This window comes from Macrobrachium nipponense, chromosome 7 (genome assembly GCF_015104395.2).
Source record: "Macrobrachium nipponense isolate FS-2020 chromosome 7, ASM1510439v2, whole genome shotgun sequence".
Taxonomy (NCBI): domain Eukaryota; kingdom Metazoa; phylum Arthropoda; class Malacostraca; order Decapoda; family Palaemonidae; genus Macrobrachium; species Macrobrachium nipponense.
Window position 1 is genome coordinate 13,552,913 of NC_061109.1, and position 24,959 is coordinate 13,577,871.

The following is a 24,959-nucleotide window of genomic DNA, read 5'->3' on the forward strand; positions in this document are numbered from 1 at the left end:
TGTACGCCTCTCTTTTTGTATGCATCGGTTTTCATAGACTTTTTTTCTATGAAATTTTGTCTCAGTCATCATGCATTTCCTTGGTTTTCATACACTCAGAAACGCTCCACCCGGGGCCCAGCGTGTGACCGGGCCCCATCTCACATATCCAAACAAAGCATTCTGTCTTCTCTTGTGACCAATTCTGGCTTTGTTTCTCACTGACCAAGGATCACTGTGCTTGTAGTCTGCATCACCACAGTTTGTTGCGTCTTGTGCTAATTTTTCTGTTAAAACTCACTGCAAAGAAGCCATCATGGGGCCAAAGAAAGTTGCAAGTGCCAGCCTTTTGGTAAAAAAGACCAGAAATACAATTGAATTCAAGAAAGAACTTGTAGCTAAGTATGAAAGTGGTGCACATGTAGCTGATCTTGCTAGGATGTACGGCAAGTAAGTGTCGACAATCAGCTCTATTCTAGCAAAGAAACATGAAATCAAGGCAGCTGATGTTGAGAAAGGGGTCTTATCATAATCGAAACAGAGATTGCAACTAGTGGAAGATGTTGAGAAGCTGCTGTTGGTGTAGATCAATGAAAAACAGCTAGTGAGGGATAGTGTGTCTGAAGCAATCATTTGTGAAAAAGCTAGGATGTTGCATGCTGATTTAAGTAAGAAAATGCCAACAACAAGTGCTGCTCTTAGTGATTTCAAGGCCAACAGAGGCTGGTTTGAAAAATTCAGAAAGTGAACAGGCATACAGTGTTGTATGGCATAGGGAGGCTGCAAGTTCAGATAAACATGCTGCCGAAGAATTTGTTGATGAATTCAGAGAGTATCTTGAAGCTGAAGGATTCTTCCCTCAACAGGTCTTCAATTCTGATGAGACAGGCCTGTTTTGGAAAAAAAAATGCCAAAGTGGACCTACATCATGCAGGAAAGTTCATTGCCAGGGCACAAGCTTATGAAAGATAAGCTAAAACTCTTGGTCTGTGGGAATGCCAGTGGGGATTTCAAAGTGAAGCTCCTATGTGTATCACTCTGAAACTCCCTGAGTGTTCAAGAAAAACAATATGATCAAGAATAAATTGCCTGCAATGTGGAACGCTAATAAAAAGGCATGGGTCATGAGGCAAATTTTCGTTGAGTGGTCAATGAAGTGTTTGGCCCGAGTGTGCGAAAATACCTGCAAGAAAATCAATTGCCCCTCAAGTGCCTCCAGGTAATGGACAATGCTCCTGCACATCCTCCTGGCTTGGAAGACCAGTTGCTGGATGAATTTAAATTCATCACAGTGGAGTTCTTGCCCCCTAATACCACTCCTCTCATTCAGCCCATGGACCAACAAGTCATTTCTAACTTCAAGAAACTCTACACCAAGTCACTGTTTCAAAGGTGCTTTTATGTGACCTCCGACACTGAATTGACCCTAAGAGTTCTGAAAGGATCACTTCAATATCTTCAACTGCATAAGCCTTATAGGTAAGGCTTTGCAGGGAGTGGCTTCCAAGACAATGAACTTTCCTTGGAGAAAACTGTGGCCAGTGTTATCTCGAGAAGGATTTCAAAGAGTTTGAGGCTGAGCCCGATGACCATACACCTGTTGTGGAATCTACTGTGTCTCTGGGAAAGTCCATGGGCTTGGATGTGAGTGGTGAGGATGTGGAAGAGTTAGTGGATGCCCACAGGGAAGAGCTAACCACTGAAAAGTTGCAAGACCTTCAGCAGGAAAAGCAACAGACAGCAGATGAGGAATCCGAGGAGGAGGAGGAAGAGGGGATACTGTGCTTACTTCAATAATTAAAGAAATGTTTGTGAAGTGGAGTGATATACAAATTTTTTTTAGAGACATACCATCCTACCAAAGACATTGCAATCTGTGTCTTTAACATGTTTATTGACAATGCTTTGTATCATTTTAAGCAGATATTGAAGAGACATCAGAAACAAATGTTTCTGGACAGTTTTGTTATTTGACAGGGGTCCAGTGATTCTCAAGCTGGTCCTAATGCCAGTAAAAAACAAAGTAGGGAACTAACCTCAGACAGTGCCACTAAAAAATGTAGAGAAGTAAAAACAGATAGGTTCATGATACTTGAAGTCCTTCTGGAGGGGGATTCCCCTTCCAAACAATAACCTCTCCTCCCTCTTCGCTACTCTCTGTCTTCCATACGCCAACAAGCACCTTCCATAAAGGTAAGAGTGATGTTAAATGTTCATTATTCATTTCATTCTTCATTTATATTTATTTCTCATCGTTTTCTGTATGTAAAACTGTTTAAAATTTCTGTTATTTTTTGTGTTTCATGTAAAACAAAACAAACTGCTGATATTGCTTAAAAATCAAATAGTTAACATCAACGCTTTGAACTGGCTGTAGAACAATCATATACAGTACCAGTAAACATGTTGCATGTGGCATTGAGCGACCTCTGGTTACATGGGTGAAAACTGATGAATTACGGTGTCCCTACCTGCTTCAGTATTCATTTATAAAGGAAGTTAGCTAAAAAATATTCCCAATAATTATACCAGACTATATCAAATATATAGTTGTTGTATGAGCTATCAAATTATTTCAAGTGGTACCTCCACTCAAAAGCAGTAACCATTCCTCACTATTAACCACTGTTGGTGTACTCTTGATATTGATAACATTTTTAATGTGCTCCTTTTCTGACTTTAGGGGATAATTTTACACTTAACTACTGCACTGTATTACCATTTGTACTTTTGAAGGAATAGTTTTATACTGATGAACAATGACAAGTGTTCAACACACGTTTAAAAGAAATAATAACACTCATTCAATTCCTGAACATAGGCAATAAAGACAAAACTTTAATGGAAGAGAGAAGTCAAACCATCGACAAGGATCTTAGCATGCGACCACTGAATTACCTACAAAATGTTACAACTTTTGGTCTCTTACCTTCAAACACTCTCCTGGTTTCATTGCTTTACGTGATGTTCTTTCTGCCTCCCTTTGCGCTTTTGCTTCTGCTTTCTCTAATGCTCGCTTCTGTTTCAAAGCCTCCCGCTCCTTGCGTTTAGCTTCTTTCTCTTCCCTAACCTCATACGATTTTAGTTTTCTCTTTGTAACAACAGGAGATTCAACCTAACAAGAAAAAGAATGAACGTTTTATATATCTGCATTCCATGTACGTATTGTCATAAAATTTAAAGCCTATAATAAAAGCATAACTTCTCAGCATTATTCATTATTAGTAAAAAAGAAACACAGAGTAAAAGCAAACTTGAGAATGTTAGAATAATCAGTTAGATTTTTATAGTCTTTAGCAGAAAGAATAACTTTATTAAATAAAAATTTAAAATTTTTAAATGCCAATTGTATTTTTCCTAACTTTACAAACCTGAGGTCCTTTACTATAAGAATTACTTGAGGCGAAGCCTGGACACAGCCACTGAAATCTTAAACAAGGCAATTTTGTAGTTAACTACCAGTCCGGTCGTTGGGAGTCCCTCTCGACCAAACGTAAACATTCCAATTTGCTTTTGGCCTAAGTAGCAGACTGAGGGGTAGCATGAGGTGGGCAATTAGAGTAAAGGACCTCAGGTTTGTACAGTTAAGGAAAATACAATTTTATTATTTACTTTCAAATATTGTGATTTGTTCCTACACAACATACAAACCCTCAGTCCTTTACTATAGGAAGACTCACTGATTGGTGGGTGGAATCTGAGTAACCCTCCAAGAACTGACAGGGGTTCAGTCTACCTTGGACTTCCCTCCCGGTCGTAGGAAGGATATCCAGCTATTGGCATCTGGTGGGAGTTAGGAACTGCAAAATCAGAGTCAGTCTTCTGGGTTTACTCATAAGGGAGAGGCTGAATCCTACTTATGAGACAGCAAAGATCCCTAAAGTTGGACACAGTAAGGCAAAAACCAGCAATGGGTTTGTCTTATGGCATAGCCCTCTTCCCTGCCTTGTTAAGGGAAGAGGAGGATATTTGCTTCTATTTACTAGTCAAAGGAAATAGAAAGGATACTCTAAGGAGAGTCTTACCTACATTTACTGCCCAGTCCACCATGTATCGGTCCACGTACTCTCTGCCCGCAGGGAAAGAGTAGGATGAAAGATATGAAAGGAGAGCCAGTCACTATGCAGTGATGCTCATTCATACCAATATAACGAGGCAGGATGTGACCTTGTCCAGTTAAGAGGAGCTGGGTAAGCTACACAACTTGTTGAGCAAACACACCCGGTCCCATAGAAAATGTGTCCAGGACCTGTGGGCAATATCCTGAAGGTAGGGACCAGTTGGTTCCTATCACCTGATACTGGTGACTGAGCCTGTTCTGCCACTACATTCTTCTTGCATGGAATGTACTGGGCTGACAGCTCTACTGAATGGGTTACGGCCCACTTGTGCACCTGCACTGTCAACTGGTGACGCACTACAGAGGTGAGTCCCCCTGCTTGTTGACGTATGCCACTACTGTGCTAGTGTCACTCATCCCACCGAGTGTCCCATCACACACTCCTGAAACTCTTGGAGAGACAGGAAGCCTGCCTTGAGTTCCAGGATGTCGATGTAAAGGTGCTTGTCATGACAGTTCCATACCCCTGCAGTCAGCAACTCCTCCAGGTGTGCACCCCTTCCCTAGGTTGATGCATCTGAAAACAGAAGCACGTGCGGAGGGGGAGTGCGGAGAACCACTTTTATTAAGAGGTTCCTGTCATTGAGCCACCAGTGCAAGTCCTCTCTCACCTTCTGCGGGAGGGGAACAAGAGAGGACTGAGGGTCTCAGGACTGCGACCAGTACGTACTCCCTCAGTCTCCATTTGAGTGACTGAAGGTGAAGACACCCATGAGAGACCAGCTTCTTCAAAGACGACAGGTGACCTATCATGACTTGCCACTGTCAAGCAGACTGCTCCTGTCATGACAGGAACAGTTGCGCTGCCTCTCTGAGCCTGCTGATACAAGAGTCTGAGGGGAAGACTCTTGCAGTTACCATGTCTATTAGCATGCCCAGGTACTTTGTCCTCTTCTTGGGCTTGAGATCGGACTTCTAGAGATTTAACCTGATCCATAGATCGTGACAAAACTCGAGAAGACAACCCCTGTCCTCCAGGACCAGCCAATTGTTGTGATACCTCAAGACACATTCCATGCGAATGGGCTCAAGCTGAGACCAGGGTGAACACTCGTGAACACCTGGGGAGCGGTCAAAAGCCCAAAGCAGGGTGCCCTGAATTGGTACACTGTCTCCCCGACGATGAAGTGAAGGTACTTGTGGGAAGACTGATGGATTGGTACCTGGAAATACTCATCCTCCAAGTCCACTGTAAACATGAAGTTGTTCTCCCTGATAGAGGTAAGCACATTTTGAACCGAGTCCGGTGAACAAATCGGTTCAGGCGAGAGAGGTCTATGACAGGTCTCCAGGCCCCCAAAGCCTTCTCTACAAGAAAGACTTGGCTGTAAAACCCCAGAGACCTGTCTGACACGACTTCCACTGAGCCTTTGCTCAGCGTCTTCTGCACCTCTTGCAACAGCACTAGGTGCTTCTGTGATCCTTCTAGGTAGGACTGTAGACAGACTGGGTGGTTGGTGAGAGGTGGCGGAGACTCGAAGGGAAGTAGATATCCCTCCCAAAGGAGATCCGCCACCCAGGTCTCTGCTCGGTATCACTGCCGTGTTGCCCAATGACTCTATAGGCACCCCCAACCAGTGGCAGCACCTGGAGGGGGAATGCCATCCCTAGCATTTCCCCTTCTTCTTCTTTCCCTTACTTCCCCTTTCCCAAAGGCAAGGAGAGCTGAAAGGGGTGTGACTGTACTCTTTTCGAAGAGGCTGGGTTGTTTCTCGAGACCCTTTAGAAGAAGAGGACTTCTGTGAGGCTGACAAAGTGGCGGCTAGCCTAGAAGGTCTAACTGCAGTGGAGCGCAGACCCAAAAGTCTTCGCCATCGCCACTGCCTGGTGGACAAGGTGGTCTTTGTTGTCATCCCAACACTTGTCTACCGCAGCGTCTACCTGCTCTCAGTTGAAGAGAGAGGCAGAAATCAGCAAATGTCCATTACGTAAGGTCAGTACCCACCGGGACCGAGAGACCTGGTTACACGAGAGAGAACAATGTCCCTACCCTTGAGATGCAGGTTTGCCCACAGGGTTGCTGTCTGGTGGGCTAGGTAGGTAATAATCCTACCTCCAGACTGGCACAGTCCCCCAAAAGGCTGAGTCTTCTCCTAGAACAATAGCTCCAGAAGGAGCAGCAACCTTAGACACTGTGAAGGACCACAAGTCTAACCAAGAGACTGCCTGGAGAGCTGTCACAGCGGTAGTCTCCAGGGTCACTCCTTCCTGCTGTGAGAGAGATACACTATCACAAGTCAGGTGCTGCAGCGACAGACCAGGACCCCAGCAAACCAGATCCGGGTCAACCTACTTAGTTGGCATAGACCTCTCTGAGGGCATATAGAAACGCCTCTGGCGAGGTAGAGGAGGAAGCAGCTTGTCTGATCGGTTGGACCTAGGTGAATTCTCTTGCCCTGAGAGAAGATTGTTCACCTGGTTCAACACTCCGTCAGCAAGCACAGACCATGGCAGCCCCATCAAAACCTTGGGTTCTTTTTTGGGACCCCAGAAGGATTTGAGACGCGAGAGGCAGTCACCAGAAGAAGAGGCCACAGTTGTTTTCCTGAGATCATTGTGTTGACAAATCAGCACTACGATCTAGGCGAAGGTTCTGGGCAAAGGACCCTCAAGTCCCTTGAAAGACTGGTCCTCATGATCTGCTCTTGCCAGAGGGAGACCCTCACCTGACCCCCTTGATCCTTCCTCAACGACGTGGGCATATGTCTGGTGGGACCATAAAACCCCTCCAGGAGCAGAGGTCCCTGATGCTGAATCCTGCAGAGAGCACTCTGCAGGATTCCTCCTATCCACCTCACCCCTCCCAAAGTATCCTAAAGAAGTAGAGGGAATAGGAGAGGAGGATCAGATGCACCCATCCATCTCGACAGCAGCGTTATCAGGAGGGATGAGCCACACACGATCAACTACCCGTGGTGGTGGTGGCACTTTGGGTCTAGGAGAGCATGACTGCCTCAGCAAGATGCTTTCCCGAGGAGACTGCAAAGGTTTTTGCCATGCTGCTGAAGTGCTGGTCTTTGTCGTACTCTGCTGTTAACGCGAACATAGGTGAGAGTCAGGTGAAGCAGTGCTGCCACCAGCTTGGAGAGAACATGCATCCTCCTCACGATGCATCCCAGCCTTCTTTGAGGCCGAAGCCTCTAGTGAAGAAGGCTGAACAGGGGACCTACCCGATGTCTTGTCCCTAGAAACAGCGACATCAATCCAGGCACCTGATGAAGTCAGACCAGGCCTTCACAGGTGAGACCGAGTCACCAGCACAGCTAGGTCCCTTCCCTCGCCCTGTGTCACTGTCACAATGGAGAGAAGACTCCCCGGTGAATGTGGATGCACGACCCTCCTTGGTGCGTCGTACACTCGGGGACACTCACGAACGAGCATCCGACACAGCTCCGGTTCCATAGGCAGCACCCTTGGACTTAGAGACAGGAGAACAAACCTGGGAACGAACTAGTGGGGCTCCTGAGACACTAGACCCTGGGGACAGTGCCATGGTTCCTACTCCTGAAGGAGGAGAGCCAATGAGAGAGCTACCTGCTTCCTCTCCAGGGGAGGATGCAGACCTCTTGGGGCAGAGAAGCTACCTTCCTCTTCTTAGGCCAGGAAGCCTTAAAGAGGGAGGTTAGAAGGCGCCAGACGACGATGAAGACGATGACAACACCTTCCTGGACCTCAGAGTCCCCCAAGGGGCAGCAGACTACTCAGCAGGTCCAGCAACAGGAGCAATGGCAGGTCCACGGGCAGGAGCAGGTAGAGGAACAGCAGGTGGGGTCACCTCTGCCACCACCAAGGGCAACAGAGAAGGTACAGGAGCCATAGGGACAGGCATAGGTGCCACTTTGAAAACAGGAGGAGGAGGCACTGTAGTTACAAGTGCTGGGAGGTGTTGCACTGGGTAGTGGGGATGAGTCCCCATCACTATAGTAGGCAAGATGTTAGTCAGGTGATGAGACCAGACCAGGTGTGGTGGCATATAGTAACCTGGCTGAGTCAGCGTAGGAGTAGTAGTGGTGACAACAGCACAGGACACTGCATTGCTGGCACTGGTATTGTTTAGGTGTGCCAGCAAAGAATGAACTGAAGGAGGCCCCACCAAGCCCAGCAAAGCCCATGCCTGATTCAAACCTGACACATCACCTGTGGAAGAAACAGTCGGGTTAGTGAGGGGAGCACCCCATCGCTCTGAAGGAGTACCTTAGGAGTGAGAGGAGTGTTGCCCTGGTCCACAGCCCCCTCTGACACATCGGAAGAGGAAGAAGAAGCAGAGGCTTCCCCCGAGGGGGAGGCAGCGAGCACTGAACGATTGTCAGGGGAGAGGTAGGAAGATGATGCGTTTGCTACCACAGGTGTGGTAGGGGGGCATTTTACCCAAACCACAGGTAAAGGAGTCTTCCTGTGATACCTTCTTCTACTAGCAAACTTCTCCAAATGTGCCATAGACCAAACACAACACTCTGATCAATGGTTATCAACACTGCACTCACGCCCACGGCAAGATGAACAGAGGGCGTGAGGATCCACCTCCAAAGAAGAGCGGAGTTTACCGCACTTCTTACCTTGCACCCCAGGGCACCACCAACCAGGGGCAGACTTAGGCGACTGTGAAATGACAATTTGTCCAAAATTGCATTTTTCCTAACTATACAAACCTGAGGTCCTTTTACACATAGTCCCACCTCATGCCACCCCTCACTCTGCAGTTTTTGCTTGGGCCTTAAGCAAAAGTGATTGTTTACCTCCCAGTCGCGCGCGCGCGCCTGTCGGACAAGCAGTTAACTACCGAACCCCTTGTTCGAAAGCTTACGACCTATCCAGCTGCCGCTAGTAACGTTCCTATTGTAAAAGGACCTCAGGTTTGTATAGTTAGGAAAAATGCAATTTTGGACAAATTGTCATTTGTTCCGACATGGCATACAAACCTTCGGTCCTTTTACAATAGGAAGACTCACTTCTTGGTGGGAGGAATCTGAGTCTTTTGTGAACAGACTGGTGTTCGCCCAACCTTGGAATGCCTCCCTGGTCGTAAGAGCGAGGGAGGGATCCAAGCCTCTGTCCGATTGATAGGGGTGTGCAGCGCAGGATCAATGGTCAGACCTCTGGACCAAGTACTAAGAGAGAGGCAAGCGTGTCTCTTCGTACCAGCAATGTAAGAACTTGTTCCTGTACAGGAGCAAATATAAAGTCATGGGTTTGTCTCTTGTTGGCATCCACTTCCCCCCCCTTGTAGGAGGACGTGGTGGATATTCTGCTCCCATCCCTAGTGAAAGGGATAGGATGGGGCTCTGTCATATAGCTCACCTGCATCTCGTCCTCATCCAGCGTAGTGACGACCGTGACCCTCTGCCCACAGGTAGAGGAGGAGGAAAAGATGGGAAGAGAAGCCAGCCACTCACTCATTCTCACATCCATCCGCACAGTCACACCAGGACTCGATGCTGTTCAGCCTGCGAGGGTCTGGGTTAGCTACACAACTTGTTGAGCAGCCACCACGGGTCCCAAGGAAAAGGTATCCAAGGACCTGTGGGCAATATCCCGAAGGTAGAAGGAGGTGAAGGTAGTCTGGTTAGCCCAGACACCTGCCTTCAGGACCTGCGCCATGGAGAAGTTCTTACGAAACGCCAATGACGGGCCAATACTTCTGACTTCGTGAGCTCTCGGACGGGACGTACGGATGTCGTCACTACCATCAGCCTCATACGCCCTCCTGATGACCTCACACAGCCAGAAAGAAAGAGTGTTCTTGGATACCTCTTTCTTGGTTACCCCGGTGCTAACGAAGAGGCGTCGACACTCAGGCCTGAGGTGTCGAGTTCTCTTCAGATAGCGCCGTAGCGCCCTCACAGGACAAAGCAGCATCTCATCCGCATCATTATCGGTGAAGTCCATTAGGGAAGGGATCGTGAAAGACTCGAACCTGTCGTCAGGGACCGAAGGTTTCTGAGTCTTCGCAACGAAGTTCGGGACAAAATCGGGCGTCACAGATCCCCATCCCCTGGAGTGTCGTACATCGAAGGAAAGACCATGAAGTTCCCCTACTCTCTTCGCCGATGCCAGGGCCAGCAAGAAGAGGGTCTTGAGGGTCAGATCCCTGCCTGACGACTCTTGGAGTGGCTCGAAGGGTCTTCGAGTCAAACTCCTAAGGACGAGAGTCACGTCCCACGCAGGGGGCCTGAGTTCCCTGGGTGGGCAAGACCTTTCGAAGCTCCTCATGAGCAAGGAGATCTCGAACGAGTTCGAGATATCCAATCCCCTCAGTTTCAGGACTAGTGCCAGGGCGGCTCTATATCCTTTGACTGTGGGGACTGAGAGGAGCTTCTCTCGGCGAAGAAAAATGAGGAAATCCGCTACCTGCTGAAGAGTGGCTCTGAGAGGAGATATACCCCGTCTACGACACCAACCACAGAAGATGGCCCACTTCCCCTGGTACACAGCTGCAGAGGCATGACGGACGTTTCCAGCCATCTCTGTTGCTGCGCTACGAGAAAAGCCTCTCGTTCGCAAGAGATGGTGGATAACAGCCAGCCATGAAGACGAAGGGACTGGACTGTTTGGTGGTACCGCTCTACGTGTGGCTGGACGAGAAGGTTGTGCCAAGGGGGAATCTCTCTCGGTTCTCCTGCGAGAAGAGCCAGCAGGTCCGGATACCAAATGGCCTGGGGCCATTTGGGAGCCACCAGGATCATCCTGAGATTCGGGGTGACCAGTGCTCGACTGATCACCTTGCGAATCAGGCTGAACGGGGGAAAGGCGTACGCGAAGAGGTTGTCCCACGGATGTTGAAGAGCATCCTCTGCAGCTGCCCATGGGTCTGGCACGGCTGAAAAGAAAACCTGAAGTTTTCTGTTGTGCCGGGTGGCGAACAGATCCACGACTGGTCGCCCCCACAGGTCGAAGAGCCTTTCCGCCACGTCCTGGTGTAGAGACCACTCGGTCCCTATCACCTGATCCCGACGGCTGAGCTTGTCTGCTACTACATTCCTCTTCCCTGGAATGTAGCGAGCTGACAGCTCTATTGAGTGAGCCGCGGCCCACTCGTGTACCTGCCGAGTCAACTGGTACAACGGGAGAGACACTAGGCCCCCCTGTTTGTTGACGTAAGCCACCACCGTGGTGTTGTCGCACATCAACACCACTGAGTGTCCCATCAATCGGTCCTGAAACTCTTGGAGCGCGAGAAACGCTGCCTTGAGTTCCAGTACATTGATGTGAAGGTGCTTGTCGTGCTCGTCCCACACTCCTGAAGTCAGCAACTCCTCCAGGTGTGCGCCCCACCCCTCGGTCGATGCGTCTGAGAACAGCTGCATCTCCGGGGGGGGGAGTGCGCAGAGGCACTCCCTTTAAGAGGTTCCTGTCGTCCAGCCACCAGGCTAGGTCCTGCCTCACCTCCGGTGTCAGCGACACTGGAAAGCTTGGGGGATCTGTTGCCTGTGACCAACTCTCCTTTAGTCTCCACTGAAGAGACCGCAGGTGAAGACGCCCGTGAGGGACTAACTTCTCGAGTGACGACAGGTGTCCGATCACGACTTGCCATCGCTGAGCTGCCTGTTCCTGCCGAGACAGGAACTGGTTGGCTGCCTCCCTGAATCTGCTGATCCGTGAGTCTGCGGGGAAGACTCGCCCTGCTACCGTGTCGATCAGCATACCCAGGTACTTCATCTTCTGCTTGGGTTCGAGATCGGACTTCTCGTAGTTCACCACGATCCCTAGATCGCGACAAAGCTCGAGTAGTCGATCCCTGTCCTGTAGCAACTGCGAGCGGGAGCTCGCCAGGACTAACCAATCGTCGAGATACCTCAGAAGACGTATCCCATGCGAATGGGCCCAAGCAGACACCAGAGTGAACACTCGCGTGAACACCTGTGGGGCGGTTGAGAGACCGAAGCAAAGTGCCCTGAATTGGTACACCGTCCCGTCGAGGATGAAGCGGAGGTACTTTCTGGAGGATTGATGGATGGGTATTTGGAAATACGCATCCTTCAGGTCCACTGAAAGCATGAAATCGTTCTCCCTGATGGAGTCGAGCACGGAACGTGCCGTCTCCATCGTGAACCGGGTCTGGCGAACGAACCGGTTCAGGGGAGAGAGATCTATCACCGGGCGCCAGCCCCCCGTAGCCTTTTCCACCAGGAAAAGACGACTGTAGAAGCCCAGTGACTGATCCGTGACGATCTCTACAGCTCGTTTGCTCAGCATGGTCTGGATCTCCTGTCTTAATGCTACGTCCTTCGAAGAGCCTGGAACGTATGATTGCTGTTGGACCGGGTTGGAGGTGAGGGGTGGCCGAGATTCGAAGGGTAATAGATATCCCTCCCGAAGGACATCTACTATCCAGGTCTCGGCGCCGTAGCGCCGCCAAGTTGCCCAATGGCTGGCCAGGCACCCCCCCACTTCCGGCAGCAGGTGAGGGGGAACGCCGTCCCTAGCATTTCCCCCCTTTCTTCGACTTCTTCCCAGACCCTCCTCGCGAGAAGGAAGGCTGGGAGGAGGGCTGGTTACGGCCCCCCTTGGCAGAAGACGAAGAAGACAGAGTCTTTCCACGGGGCTTCGACGAGGCTACCGTCTTAGCTACCGAGGAAGTGCTAGCCGAGCTCTTTGGCTTGGCCGCAGTTTAAGGCTGCCCAGAAGCCTTCGAAACTGCCTGGTGTACCAGACAGTCACTGTCACCAGTGTGCCGTCTGTCCACCGCAGCGTCCACCATCTCTCCTGGGAAGAGAGATAAGGAACTCCGTAAAGGTCCATTACGAAGCCCTAATGCCGCCTCACGCCCAGCCGCCCTGGATACTCGTGTAAGGACAGCGTCCCTACGTCGGAGTACCAGGTTGGCCCACAGGTTTACCGTCTGGTGGGCTAGGAAGGAGATGGCTCTTCCTCCAGACTGGCAAAGCCTCCTGAAGGCCGAGTCTTCTTCGGGAGAGATTCCCCCGGAGTTGGCTGCGACCTTAGACACTGTGAGGGACCACAGGTCTAGCCAGGAGACGGCCTGGAAAGCTGCCATGGCAGTGGATTCCAGGCCCAGTGCCTCTTGCTGCGAGAACCGACAGGAGCTGCTGCAGAGACACCCCCGGTGTTAGCCTGGCTAACTCCGGGTTTACCTGTTTGGGCGGCATCGGGTCTTCAGACGGCACGTAGAATCGCCGCTGTCGCAGTAGAGGAGGCGGAAGTAGCTTGCTCGACCTGCCTGACCTGAGAGAGCCATCTTGCCCGGAGACAAAGAGACTCAACCTGGTTCAGAACCGAGTCGGCGAGCTCTGATCGCGGCAATCCCACCGTCGGTCTGGGCTCCCTCTTCAGGCCCCAGAACGACTCGAGCCGGGACGTGGGCTCGGAAGGTGGGAGTGGCGACCCTTCCCCGAGGTCGTTGTGCTGACGAATCAGCGCAATAACCTCGGCAAAGTTCCTCTAGATCTCTGGAGTCACTGCATCCTGAGGAGTAGGACCGTCCAGTCCCTCGAACAGGAGCACCTCCCGAGACCCTCCCCCCTCGAGGGGGGGAACAGCGACAGACCCCTCTCGGTCTCCTCCAGCCACTTGCGCATACGACCTGGTCGGTCCTAGAACCGTGCCTGGCACGTAGGGCGTTGTGGTGGGATCATGAGGGGCGCACCCCTCACGATCACTCCTCAATACCTCGCTCCTCCCGGTGTAGCCCGAGGAGGTTGAAGGTATGGGAGAGGCAGACCTGACGCTCCCCCCTCGCTCGCTGGCAGAACCAGCAGGCTTGGAGGGCTGCAGGCGATCGTCAACCCGCGGTGGCGATCGAGCTGCAGGCCTGGTCGAACCGTCTCGCTGTGGAGAACGGCTGGACTGAGCACAGCAGCCCCGATCTCGAGTGTCAGAAGAGCTGGTACTGGTTGCCGTACCCGATCGCTCTCTGTGAGAGCGACGGTCAGGCGACCTGCAGGCTCCACTGTCACGGTGAGACCGGTGCTTGTCCTCACGGCACGTCACGTCGCTGCTGGCACCGGTGAACGGGGGGACCTCTTCCCAGCCTCAGCCCGTGGCCGGTCGTGGACCGTCACGTCAGCCCGGATAGCCAGCTTGTCGCCGCGAGAGCGAGAGCTGGTCTGGTGAGAGTCGCGTGAGCGGCTGTCACCAGTCTTCCGCTCCGTGCCGTGAACCTGACGCTGAGCGAGCTCAGAGGTCTGGTTCTTGGCTGCACAATCGCTGGTAGGCAACCGTACACTCGGTACCTCTCGCGAACGAGAGGCCGAGACGGAACCTGATGCAGTGGCAGAGCCACTGGCACCAGGCGAGGAAGTGCCGGTGTTAGCCGACACCCCTCTGGTCTCCGTAGTCTTCTTCCTTGCGGAAGAAGAGACGGGCCCTGCTCCCGAAGGAGCAGGAGGACCAGCGGAAGAACCCCCCGTCTCACCGGAGCGAGACGGGCCCTTAGAAGCTCCCGAAGGAGACTTCTTAGGGGGGGAGGAGGCAACCTTCTTCTTCTTAGGCTGTGAAGCCTTAGAAGATGAAGGGGGAGAGGCGGCAGACGACGACGACAACGAAGAAGACGAAGACGACGACGACACCTTCCTCCACTTCCTCTTCTTCTTCGTCAGCTTCCTCAGGACCGATGTCAAGTCAGCCATCCAGGGCGGAGCCGGGGCTGCTGTTGCCGAAGCAACAGGGCCCGGACGCACCTGTCCAGACAGACCAACATCGGGAGCAGCGGCACCACGAACAGGAACGACATCAGCAGGTGCAGGCATCACAGGAACAGCAGGAACAGAGACGGCAGGAACGGCAGGTACAGGAACGGCAGCAGTGGTCGGCAACATCTCATCACTCGTCAGCGGCTGGGCAGGTACGGCAGGAGGTACAGACAAGCCAGGAGGACGGACCAGCGTCACAGACATCCTTGGCACCGGCGGGAGGTCCAGGGGCGAGCTCTTCGGACACATGAAGTCTGGTCTAGGCAGCACGGCAAACCCAGGTGGCGGTGGCATCACACTCCCCCGTGGCACGGCGATCGGCCCCTGCACCAATGAAGTTGGTGTTACAGACACCGCATGCGGGGAATACACCAGATGAGGAGGAGAAGCATAGCCAGGGGTTGACAAAGTCGTGGTAGTGGTGGTCACTGTGGCATGCGTGACCGCAACAGAGCCAGCTAGATGGTAGAGCAGCCCCTGGACACTCGGCACGCCCTGCAAGCCCAACAATGCCCACACCTGTCCAAGATCGTCCCTCGCAGCAGCAGCACCTGAGGAAGCAAAGGTCGGGTGGTTAGCAGGAGCCTCTACCCGTCCGCGCGGTGTAGACGAACGGATAGAGGACCCAGAATACAACTCCACGTCAGGGTACCTAGCGCCCTCCTCCACACTCGACAGATTGGGTGAGGAGAAGGACCTGGAAACCCCCCCGCAGGGGAAGGCGCCAACCGTGGGAGCTGAGCCGGGGGCAGGAAAGAAGATGAAGTGTCCGTAACCAAAGGAGTCGCGGGAGAGCTCTCCGACGACTCCTTTGCCGGCCTTCGCTTCTTCCTACCCTCGTACAAGCCCCACTGCGCCTCCGACCCTGATACACACACATCACAAGGCTCGGCGCGGGTACACTCACGCCCCCGACACCGAGCACATAACACATGGGGATCGATCTCAGGGAAGGAGCGGAACTTACCGCATTTACGCCCCTCAGTTCCCGGGCACAATCGCCGGATGGTAGTAGGGCGCGGAGAATCCATAAACAGTTGAATTGTTCACTTGAATAAATGAAAAAACAAGGGAAATGATTGTACTTACAATAAATCTTTCACAGATAAAGAGAAACAATACCATACAAGCAAGGAAAGCAAACGAAGAAGAAGCGGGCAGAGAGCGCAGAACACACGTCCACTCGCTGTGAGGCCGAAAGCAAAAGTGATTGTTTACCTCCCAGTCGCGCGCGCGCGCCTGTCGGACAAGCAGTTAACTACCGAACCCCTTGTTCGAAAGCTTACGACCTATCCAGCTGCCGCTAGTAACCTTCCTATTGTAAAAGGACCGAAGGTTTGTATGCCGTGTCGGAACAATCATGGCTTTGCATAATGCAAAAAAATGATATTGTTATGATACAATAAAGTTTGTTCATACTTACCTGGCAGATATATATATAGCTGTATTCTCTCAAGTCCGACAGAATTTCAAAACTCCCGGCACACGCAGTGGTCGGCCAGGTGGTTAGTACCCATTCCCGCCGCTGGGAGGCGGGTGTCAGGAACCATTCCCATCTTCTATTCAGATTTTCTAATGCCACTGTCCCCGAGAGGAGGTTGGGCGGGTACTTGATTATATATATCTGCCAGGTAAGTATGAACAAACTTTATTGTATCATAACAATATCATTTTGTTCATGACACTTACCTGTCAGATATATATATAGCTGATTCCCACCATTGGAGGTGGGGAGGGATAGAATAAAAGGATTTTGGGAAACATTTCACATGCAGATGATAGACATCTTGGTTCCTTACCTGTTAGCATAGCTGACTTCGTGATTACTGTCACCCAAGTCTGCTTTTGCTTTACTAGAGTCTCCAGCAAGGACGTGACCTGTATAGCTGTGAGGGGTTCTAGATGATCTGACAACGGAGGCGTGACCACAATGTGTCTAGACCATATTGACCATACCATGAGGGCTAAGAAGTAAAATAAATATCACCACCTGACCAACCTAGCCAAAGTTAAGGTGTTTTAACTAAGGCTTAAGAGTTAAGAAGTCCGCCATTGGCGGTGACTCAACAAATAAAATTAAGAGCTCTTCCTTACCATTTTCTACAGGATAGGATGAATGGTACTTCTTGCCTCCAAGATTGTGTCTGCGGACACGTATGGCCCTAGCGAGCAGCAGATCTCATATGACGTCTTCACATCTCTCAGGGAGTGTGAAGCGAACACAGAGTTGCTTCGCTAAAACGCGGTACTCAGGATGTAACTGAGTGCCATGCTCTGTTGAAATGCTTCCGAGGCCGCGCCCTCACCTCGTGAGCATTTACTTTAAAAGGTTTCAAATCTTTGTTCAAACATGACGAATGAGCCTCTTAGAAAGACTCCTTAAAAATAACGCCAGGGCGTTCTTCGACATGGGCAAGTCTGGTCTTTTTACGGAACACCGCAGATTGTCCGAATGACCTCGACTTTCTTTAGTTTTATCAAGATAAAACTTGAGAGCCCCAACAGTGCACAGGACTCTCTGTGGCTCTTGCCCAATAATTTGTGCCATCCCCTTGATCTCCAGGCCTCTGGGCCAAGGGTTAGACGGGTTTTCGTTCTTAGCAAGAACGGAAGGCTTAGAGGACACCGAATTATGTCCTCTAAAGCCAAAACCTCTGATGATGGCTAAAACCTCACTAACCCTCTTTGTCGTAGCTAGAGTGGTTAGAAAATTAGCCTTTCTGGTCACGTGTATTAAGTTTACAGAAAGGAGAGGTTCGAAATGCTTTGACATCAGGAACTTCAGACTACGTCTAAGTTCCATGCCGGAAGCTTTGATCTAGACCATTTCAAGATTTCCGCAGACCTTAAAGATCGTGAAGGGCTTTGTTGTTTGACAGATCCTAATCTCTGAGCCTAGAGGCCGTCAACAACATATTTCCGTATTCTACAATAGTTGGGACTGTTAGCTTATCCCATACTTCAGACGGAAAGGGAAGACGGTAAAGTAATTCACAGAGGTCGAGGTGGAGGAACAGTCATTCTTCCTGCACTATCTCCAGAATCGCCCCACTCCGATTGGTACACTGCAAAATATGCAGCACTGCTTTGCTTTGGCAATGAGACTTGTAATTAATCTTGAAGATCCTCTCGCTTCTCGACAGTCTGAACGCATTCAGACTCAGAGCGGAGAGGTTTTTAGGTACCTCTCGAAGTGAGGCTGTTAGAGTAGACCGATTCTCTCGGGAAGGGTCCTTGGAAAGTGCTCTCTGAAGGACGTGACCTCTGTGAATCCAGCCTCTCGAAGGCCAACATGGGGCGAATCAGCGTCTTTCTCGCTCCCTCTGACGCCAGCGATTATCTTATTATATTTCCTAAGCTTTTGAATAGGGGAAAAGAGACTAACCAACTATCCCCATTCCATACTATATGATGGCGTCTATTGCTACCGCTCTCGGATCGAGAATAAGGGAGCAACGTAGAGGAAGCTTCTTCGTCTTCAATATTGCAAAGAAATCTACGAAAGGACGTCTCCAAAGTCTCCACAACTCTCGACATACTTCTAAGCGAGGATTACTCAGACGTCAGTAGTTGCTGCCGTCGATCGAGAAGATCCGCACGGACGTGCAATAGTGTAACGAACCTCTTGAGGATCGTTACGTTCCGTGCCTATGTCGATAACCATCTCTCTCTTCTTGGGATATGAGAGAGCTGCGAAATTATCTGAGATGATTTGGACCCAATCGACCAAAAAAACTCATCTTCGAGGAACTGGAGAGCCAACCAAATTGCTTCCAATTCTCTTAGATTATGTGCCAGGACCTCTGTACCTCTGTCCGGATGCCTGGCACCCTCTCGGTATCACCTAAGGTGATCGTCAACCCATTGAGAGATGTTTATAATTATTTCTAAATCTTTGATGTTATTTCAGTTCTCCTGTAGGAAAAACTGTCGAGGTCTGAATTGCAGTCTATTCAGGGAAACAAGCTTCTTCAGCGAGGAAATGGTCCCCAGCAGACTCATCCATTCCCTCACTAAGCATGCTTCCTTCCCTAATAAGGCTGCGCTTTGCATAAGCAGGAGAGCATTATTATAGTGCTATGTCGCTGTAGACTCGTACAGAATTCTGTTACAGTGCGGTAATCAGCGCCGAACAGGTCTAAGAGATATCTCTGTTGAAAATTTCTTAGCAAAAGGAAGTCTTATTTATTCATGATTACTAGAAATCCCCTCAAACCGAGGCTAAAGTCCATGATTGTAGGGCAGAGATACGGTTCGTCAATCAATCCCGCGGGAGAGAGAGACGTTAACAACCGCACATAACAGCGAGCTACCTGATACTGAGTTGGTGAATGGTGACTGGTGAATCAGTTACAGCAGCTTACGTTCACCTTCTCGCAGCATTATGCCGAGTTGCCAGCTACTCTATTCTACTAAGGAATAGATTTTCCACTTCTTGAACAGAAACTCTCAAGTTGGCATATTTAAGAGAAACAGAATTCGCTAAATACAGAAGCTGATTTTGTGTTGACGTAACACTACACTTAATTAACCAAATGTTAAATCGGAAACTCCTGGAAAGTTGCCGGGAGTACCGATTAAATATACTGCGTCATCCACAATGACAGCAGCCTTCTATCGTAGTCTCGGCTCGCACTATTCTGCCTGAGTTACCAGCTACTCTATTCTACGAAGGAATAGGTTTGTTACTATTATCAATCAGAAGGAAATTCTCAAGCAGGCATATTTAAGCGAAACATAATTTGCTAGATGCAGACGCTGAGTTAGTGTTGTTGTAACAATACCTTTTAGCGTTGTCCTTACAGCGGAAACTCCTGGAAGTTTGCAGGAATGACCGATTAAATACACTTACAATAACCGTCTTTTCGGTTGCCATCTGTAGAGGTAAACATGATATGCGTATATGACTTGAACCCTACATTAGTAATATGACGCAAAGATAAAATACGTAAGTATTGTAGTCACTTGAACATCTAATTCTTTACTACATTCTTTCCTCGACGAGGAAGAGAGAGAGAATGGAAATCGACTGTCTTCGTTCTCTTTGCCAAGAGAACGAATTAACATTATTCGAATGGAGATCCTCAAGTGAGAACCGAGGATCGAAAAGGACAGTTCAAGCTTCTTATGATATTGGACATAAGACTTCATGGACGTAGTCTACAAGTCTTTTTCCTGGATGAGCCTCTGACTAACGAATGAGAGCTCTTTCGAATTTTGTTAATGAGAGCTTATCCGCTTATGCGATAAAATGTTATTAAGATCTTTGTCAATGAGAACTAACCCATTTACATGACAGAAAGTAATCCAGGAATTCGAGCATATAGTTTTCCCGATTCCCGCAGAAATCGAGGAAGGGGCAGGATTCCTAATCAGAGACTGGGCTTACAACAGGTAGGACCTTAATGTTCCCCTTCGGCAGTGCAGTCCCGAAAGCAGACGAGGCGTTTTATGACACCGAAATCTGCTTACAGTTTTTCTGGAATTCATCAAGTCATGGATTCTATTGAACGCTCCCTTCGTAGAAAGCGAAGTAGACATCTTGATGAGACCAAACTCCTTCCTCTTCTTCGAAGACGCCCTCTTGAAGACTGTTCTTGCAGGAATCCTGGCGAACTTCTTGATGCGTAGGACGCCTAACATTCTGAAGAACGTCCTGGTAAGTGCTCTGCTGAGCGACATGACGTGTAGGATGCCGAACGTCTTCAAAAGTGTCCTCGCTAGCGTCCTGGCGAGCGTCCAGATGTGTAAGACATCGAGCGTCTTCCAAAAAGCTTATCAATGTTTATGACGTCAAGCGTCTTCCAGAGCGTCCTGATGAGCGTCTCTTCATGTAGGACGTCGAGCATCTGCAAAAGCTTCCTCACGTCTCAAGGCGTAGGACGTTGAGCGTCTTCAAGAGACGTCCTCGCGAGAGTCTTACCGAGCGTATTGGTGCATAGAACACCAAGGGTTCTGAATGGCATCTCAGAGAGGATCTTGTCGAGCGCCCTGATGCATGAAAGGCCATAAGACTTGACCATACCGTAGTCTTAAAGTGAATTCTCTACTACATTCATCTTCTCACTAAGCATGTACTCTAATAAGCCATGCTTTCGTAAGCATGAGAGCATTATATAATATATAGTGTTCTGCTGCGTTAGATTCCTTTAATATGTTTACCTACGGTAAACAGCATTGAAAGGCTGTAATATCTTTTCTTATTGAAAGCTTCTTAGCAAAAGGCAGACAATATTTTATTTATGTTTGCTTAACTATCCCCTCAACGAGGCTAAGACCGAACGATGTAGGGAGAGATACGGTTAGTCATTCCATCCCGCAGGACTGACCTCTCATGACTGAGAAATAGATGGTTACTGTGTTGGTCTAAGCGATAGCAGCCTCCGTTAGCTGTCTGGCCTTACTCTTCCAGAGTTGCCAGCTACTCCATTTAATAAAGTAATCTTATAAAATTATTATCGAACTTCAGGAAGTTCTTATTAATGTATATTTAAGCGAAACATGAGTTCGATAAATCTAGAAGCTAATTAGGTATTGTCATAACAATCCCTTTAAGCGTAGTCCTTCATAGGAAAGTCCTGTAAGGATACTGGTAATTGAGTTGCACAGCAAAGAAGTAACTACGGTATGTGCTTATGATTTGACCGTATCGTATTATCATACAGCAGATACTCTACTACCTTCTTTCCCTGCCGAGGCAGATAGAGAAAGGAAAAAACTTTTACTATCTTCGTTCTTTTCGTTAATAGAACGATAGAAAGAGTATATATATCTCCTTAAGGAGGGAAGTTAATCCAGGAACTCTTTAAATCTTCGTAATTTCCTCATAAATCGCGGAAGAGACAGAATTCCTGTTCATCTCTAGGGTTTACGGAAGGAAGTAGATATTTCCTATCCGCTCCTGACAAAGACGGCGGCCGCCTGTGCGACATCTTGCGTCTCTGTCACGCTCATCGACACTTCCAGAAACGCACTCAAAAGGACGCCTGTGTGTTCTTGGGTGCGAGGATGTAGAAAGCAACGAGCAAGGAAAAGGAGAAGAAGACTGCCTGACTTGACAGACATACAGCCTCAAATCCTTCCTTCAGTAAATGTGTTTTGCCCTTCTTTTGGCGAAAACGAGGCCAACCGAGAAGGGCTGATCCTGTGAGAAGACGAGGGCACGCCTTCTTCCTTTTCACAGTAACAATAAGGCGATCTGAGCGCTTAACAGCGTTCTGCTTCCTATTTCCTTCTTCTTTCTCCCATGCGTTGGAAAGTCGTCAAATTGTTAAGGCGGCGATTACAATCGCATGACAATAGAGAGAGAGGACGTGAAGCGTCCTCCTCAATAAGCTTCTATTTAAAGGGCGCGAGTCCTTCCGAGAGCTCCAACCCCTAACTGTACGGGGGAGGACGCCTCGCGGAGGACGAGAAGCAATCCTTCAGGATTCGTGCACGTGCACGATCTTTGGCAGCCTGAGAAGCGTCTTCAGTCTGCCAAAGGACGCCAGATCGGTGGGGGTTCCTCGTAACCCTCCTTCGGCTTTCGACATGCCCTCTCCCTGTGGTCCTGGGAGTCCGACAGAGGTCTAGACCTAGATGCGTTATAAGGCCGATCTGACGCCCCCTCCACAACACTAGGGGCACTAATTCAACATCACTACACTCACAACACTGATTGGAGAGCGAGCACTTTAGATTCCAATTACTGATGTAATCCACCATAACAGAAAGGGCATTACCTCTCACAGACACTTCCTCTCTCTGTTTACTGATCTTGGAGGAAAACCTCCTGATTCTATTACGCTCTAATTTGCGTACATACGAATCATACATCTTCTTTCGGAATCAGTCAATTATTACACTAATTACATTGATGATTCAACAAGAATTATGTACACGTCGTGCATATTAAGTGAGAATATATCGAAAGTTTCGTTATTCTCACCTAACCCCTTGCAGACAACAAAGTCTGAAACTAGTCTAACTAGAATCAGACTTCTTATGTCAAGAAATTCAAAATTAAATCAATTTATGATAGCGTATGCCTAGCCGCAAATCCAAGTTAATAAACCAAAAACAAAACAACCAAGATACTTAAGCGGCAATGAAGTTCCAAAATCCTAGACGGAGGTAATGAAAACAGGTGTTTACATTACCGGCGACAGAAGAAAATCTGAATAGAAGATGGGAATGATTCCTGACACCCGCCTCCCAGCGGCGGGAATGGGTACTAACCACCTGGCCGACCACTGCGTGTGCCGGGAGTTTTGAAATTCTGTCGGACTTCGGAGAATACAGCTATATATATATCTGACAGGTAAGTGTCATGAACAAACACAAACATACAGAACACAATATACAGATATTCATGAAAAAACAAGAAAAAATTCCACCGCAATAGAATCCCATCAGGATGGAAAAGAAAAGAAATCAGCTGAATAACAGTCACTCAGAGAGTAGTGATACATGCGGCCATCCACGATGACGGCCAAAAGCAAATTCGAATGTTTACGTTCAGTCGGGAAGGACTCCCAATAACCAGAACGGTAGTTAACTACCAAACTGCCTTGTTTAAGATTTCATCGGCTGTGAACAGGCTTCACCTTAAGTAATTCCTATAGTAAAGGACTCAGGGTTTATATATTATTATTATTAATATTATTATTATTATTATTATTATTATTATTATTATTATTATTATTATCATTATTATTATCATTATTATTATCATTATTATTATTATCATCAAGCAGTTTAACCAGACCAATGAACAAATTTATTTAGCTCTCACAGGACTGGCCAATTTATTGAGCAAAGACAGTCCTTCTTCGCATACACCTTGCAACGACCATCAGGCAACCCTCTCACATATTCTGTGTGGCATTAGCAAGCAGCAGTTTCAATCTTTCTCTCTGTGTCAGGCTTTCGACCACTCTTCTTGCTTCTGTTTTCCATGACTTATTTTCCCTCATCATGAAGCAAGTATAAACTGCTTCCCTTCTTTTCGTTGTTTTCAAAAGCCTCACACTGGATGTCTTAGCCCATGACCCCTGCATTAGGTGTAATAGCAGTCAGATCAATCATTCTGCATGTTAAAATTACCAACACATTAATCAGTCATAACTATAAGCCATGCAAGAGCTTAACATCAAGTTTGATGGTTTGGTTAAACTAATAAATAGAAGCTATCAATCAAACAATCAATCAAGTACCCAGTTCTATGAAGTCCAGCAATGGCATCAGGTCAAGTTGGGTAATGCACAATTCTTGCAGTCATATCTGCAGTCTGTTGCATCAAGTGTGGACTAATTATACTAAGATTTCATCAAGATAGTTTTAAGGACTATAATAGGGCTCCACCATGATGCAGCAAAGGACTGGCAAAAGGCCTAACAGGGAGTTGGTTGATGCAAAACCTATAGAAAAGGCAGGGGCTGTAGAGGGATAAGTGAAGGAAGGAATAAATTTTTATCAGATATCTCAAGCAGTCCGAGATGTAAAGTTTATCTCTGCCTAGCACAATAAAACCTGAGATAAAAATTGGATGAAAGAGAAGTATTTAAGTTATAAGAATAGGAGAGAGAAGAGGGGGTGAAAGAGAATCACAAAAACTGTCAACAGTTGCTCAAAATCTGCCAGGAAACGACAAATTTTTAAATTAATTAGTATTTTTCCTAACAAACAAACCTGAGGTCTTTACATATGGGAATAACTTTCAGTGAGCTGGAAATCTGCCTTGTTAAACTTTTGAAAGGTTGTTATGACAACAGTTACTGAAGGGAGGGGCGGAAGTACCGCCCACCAAGTTGGGGTGCACTCAAATCTCAAATCTATGCAGTTTACCTTTTGGCCCAGGTAAGAGAATGAAGGGTGGTAAGAGGTGGGCCCTTTATGTAAGGACCTCAGGTTTGTAAGGAAAAATACAAATTTCTTTAAGAATGACATTTGTTCCTACATGAATACAAACCCTCGCTTTTTACATATGGGAGGCTTAATTTTGGATAGAGGATTCTAAGTAAATCTCTGAACTTACTGGTAGTTCTGCTCATCTGGGTACTCTCTCCCTGGTCATGAAAGAGCAAAGGAAGGAAAATGTGCTTCTGATCTATCGAACAAAAAGATGTTCACTCTTCAGACTTCCGGGCATTTTGAATTAAAGGAATGTAATATCCTTGATTCAACAAGGTTTGGATGAACCCACAGTGTCAAGCTAAGATTAACCAACT

The 24,959-nt window shown here is 48.4% G+C and overlaps 1 protein-coding gene across 1 annotated transcript in view; it reads right to left on the minus strand.

Annotated features, from left to right (window-relative positions):
- LOC135217539 (crossover junction endonuclease EME1-like) overlaps positions 1-24,959 on the minus strand; it is a 161,507-nt gene that overhangs the window by 45,437 nt on the left and 91,111 nt on the right. Inside the window, exon 6 of the mRNA XM_064253506.1 lies at positions 2,909-3,094. Within this exon, the coding sequence (XP_064109576.1) occupies positions 2,909-3,094 (186 nt within the window). The remainder of the gene's footprint in view (positions 1-2,908; positions 3,095-24,959) is intronic.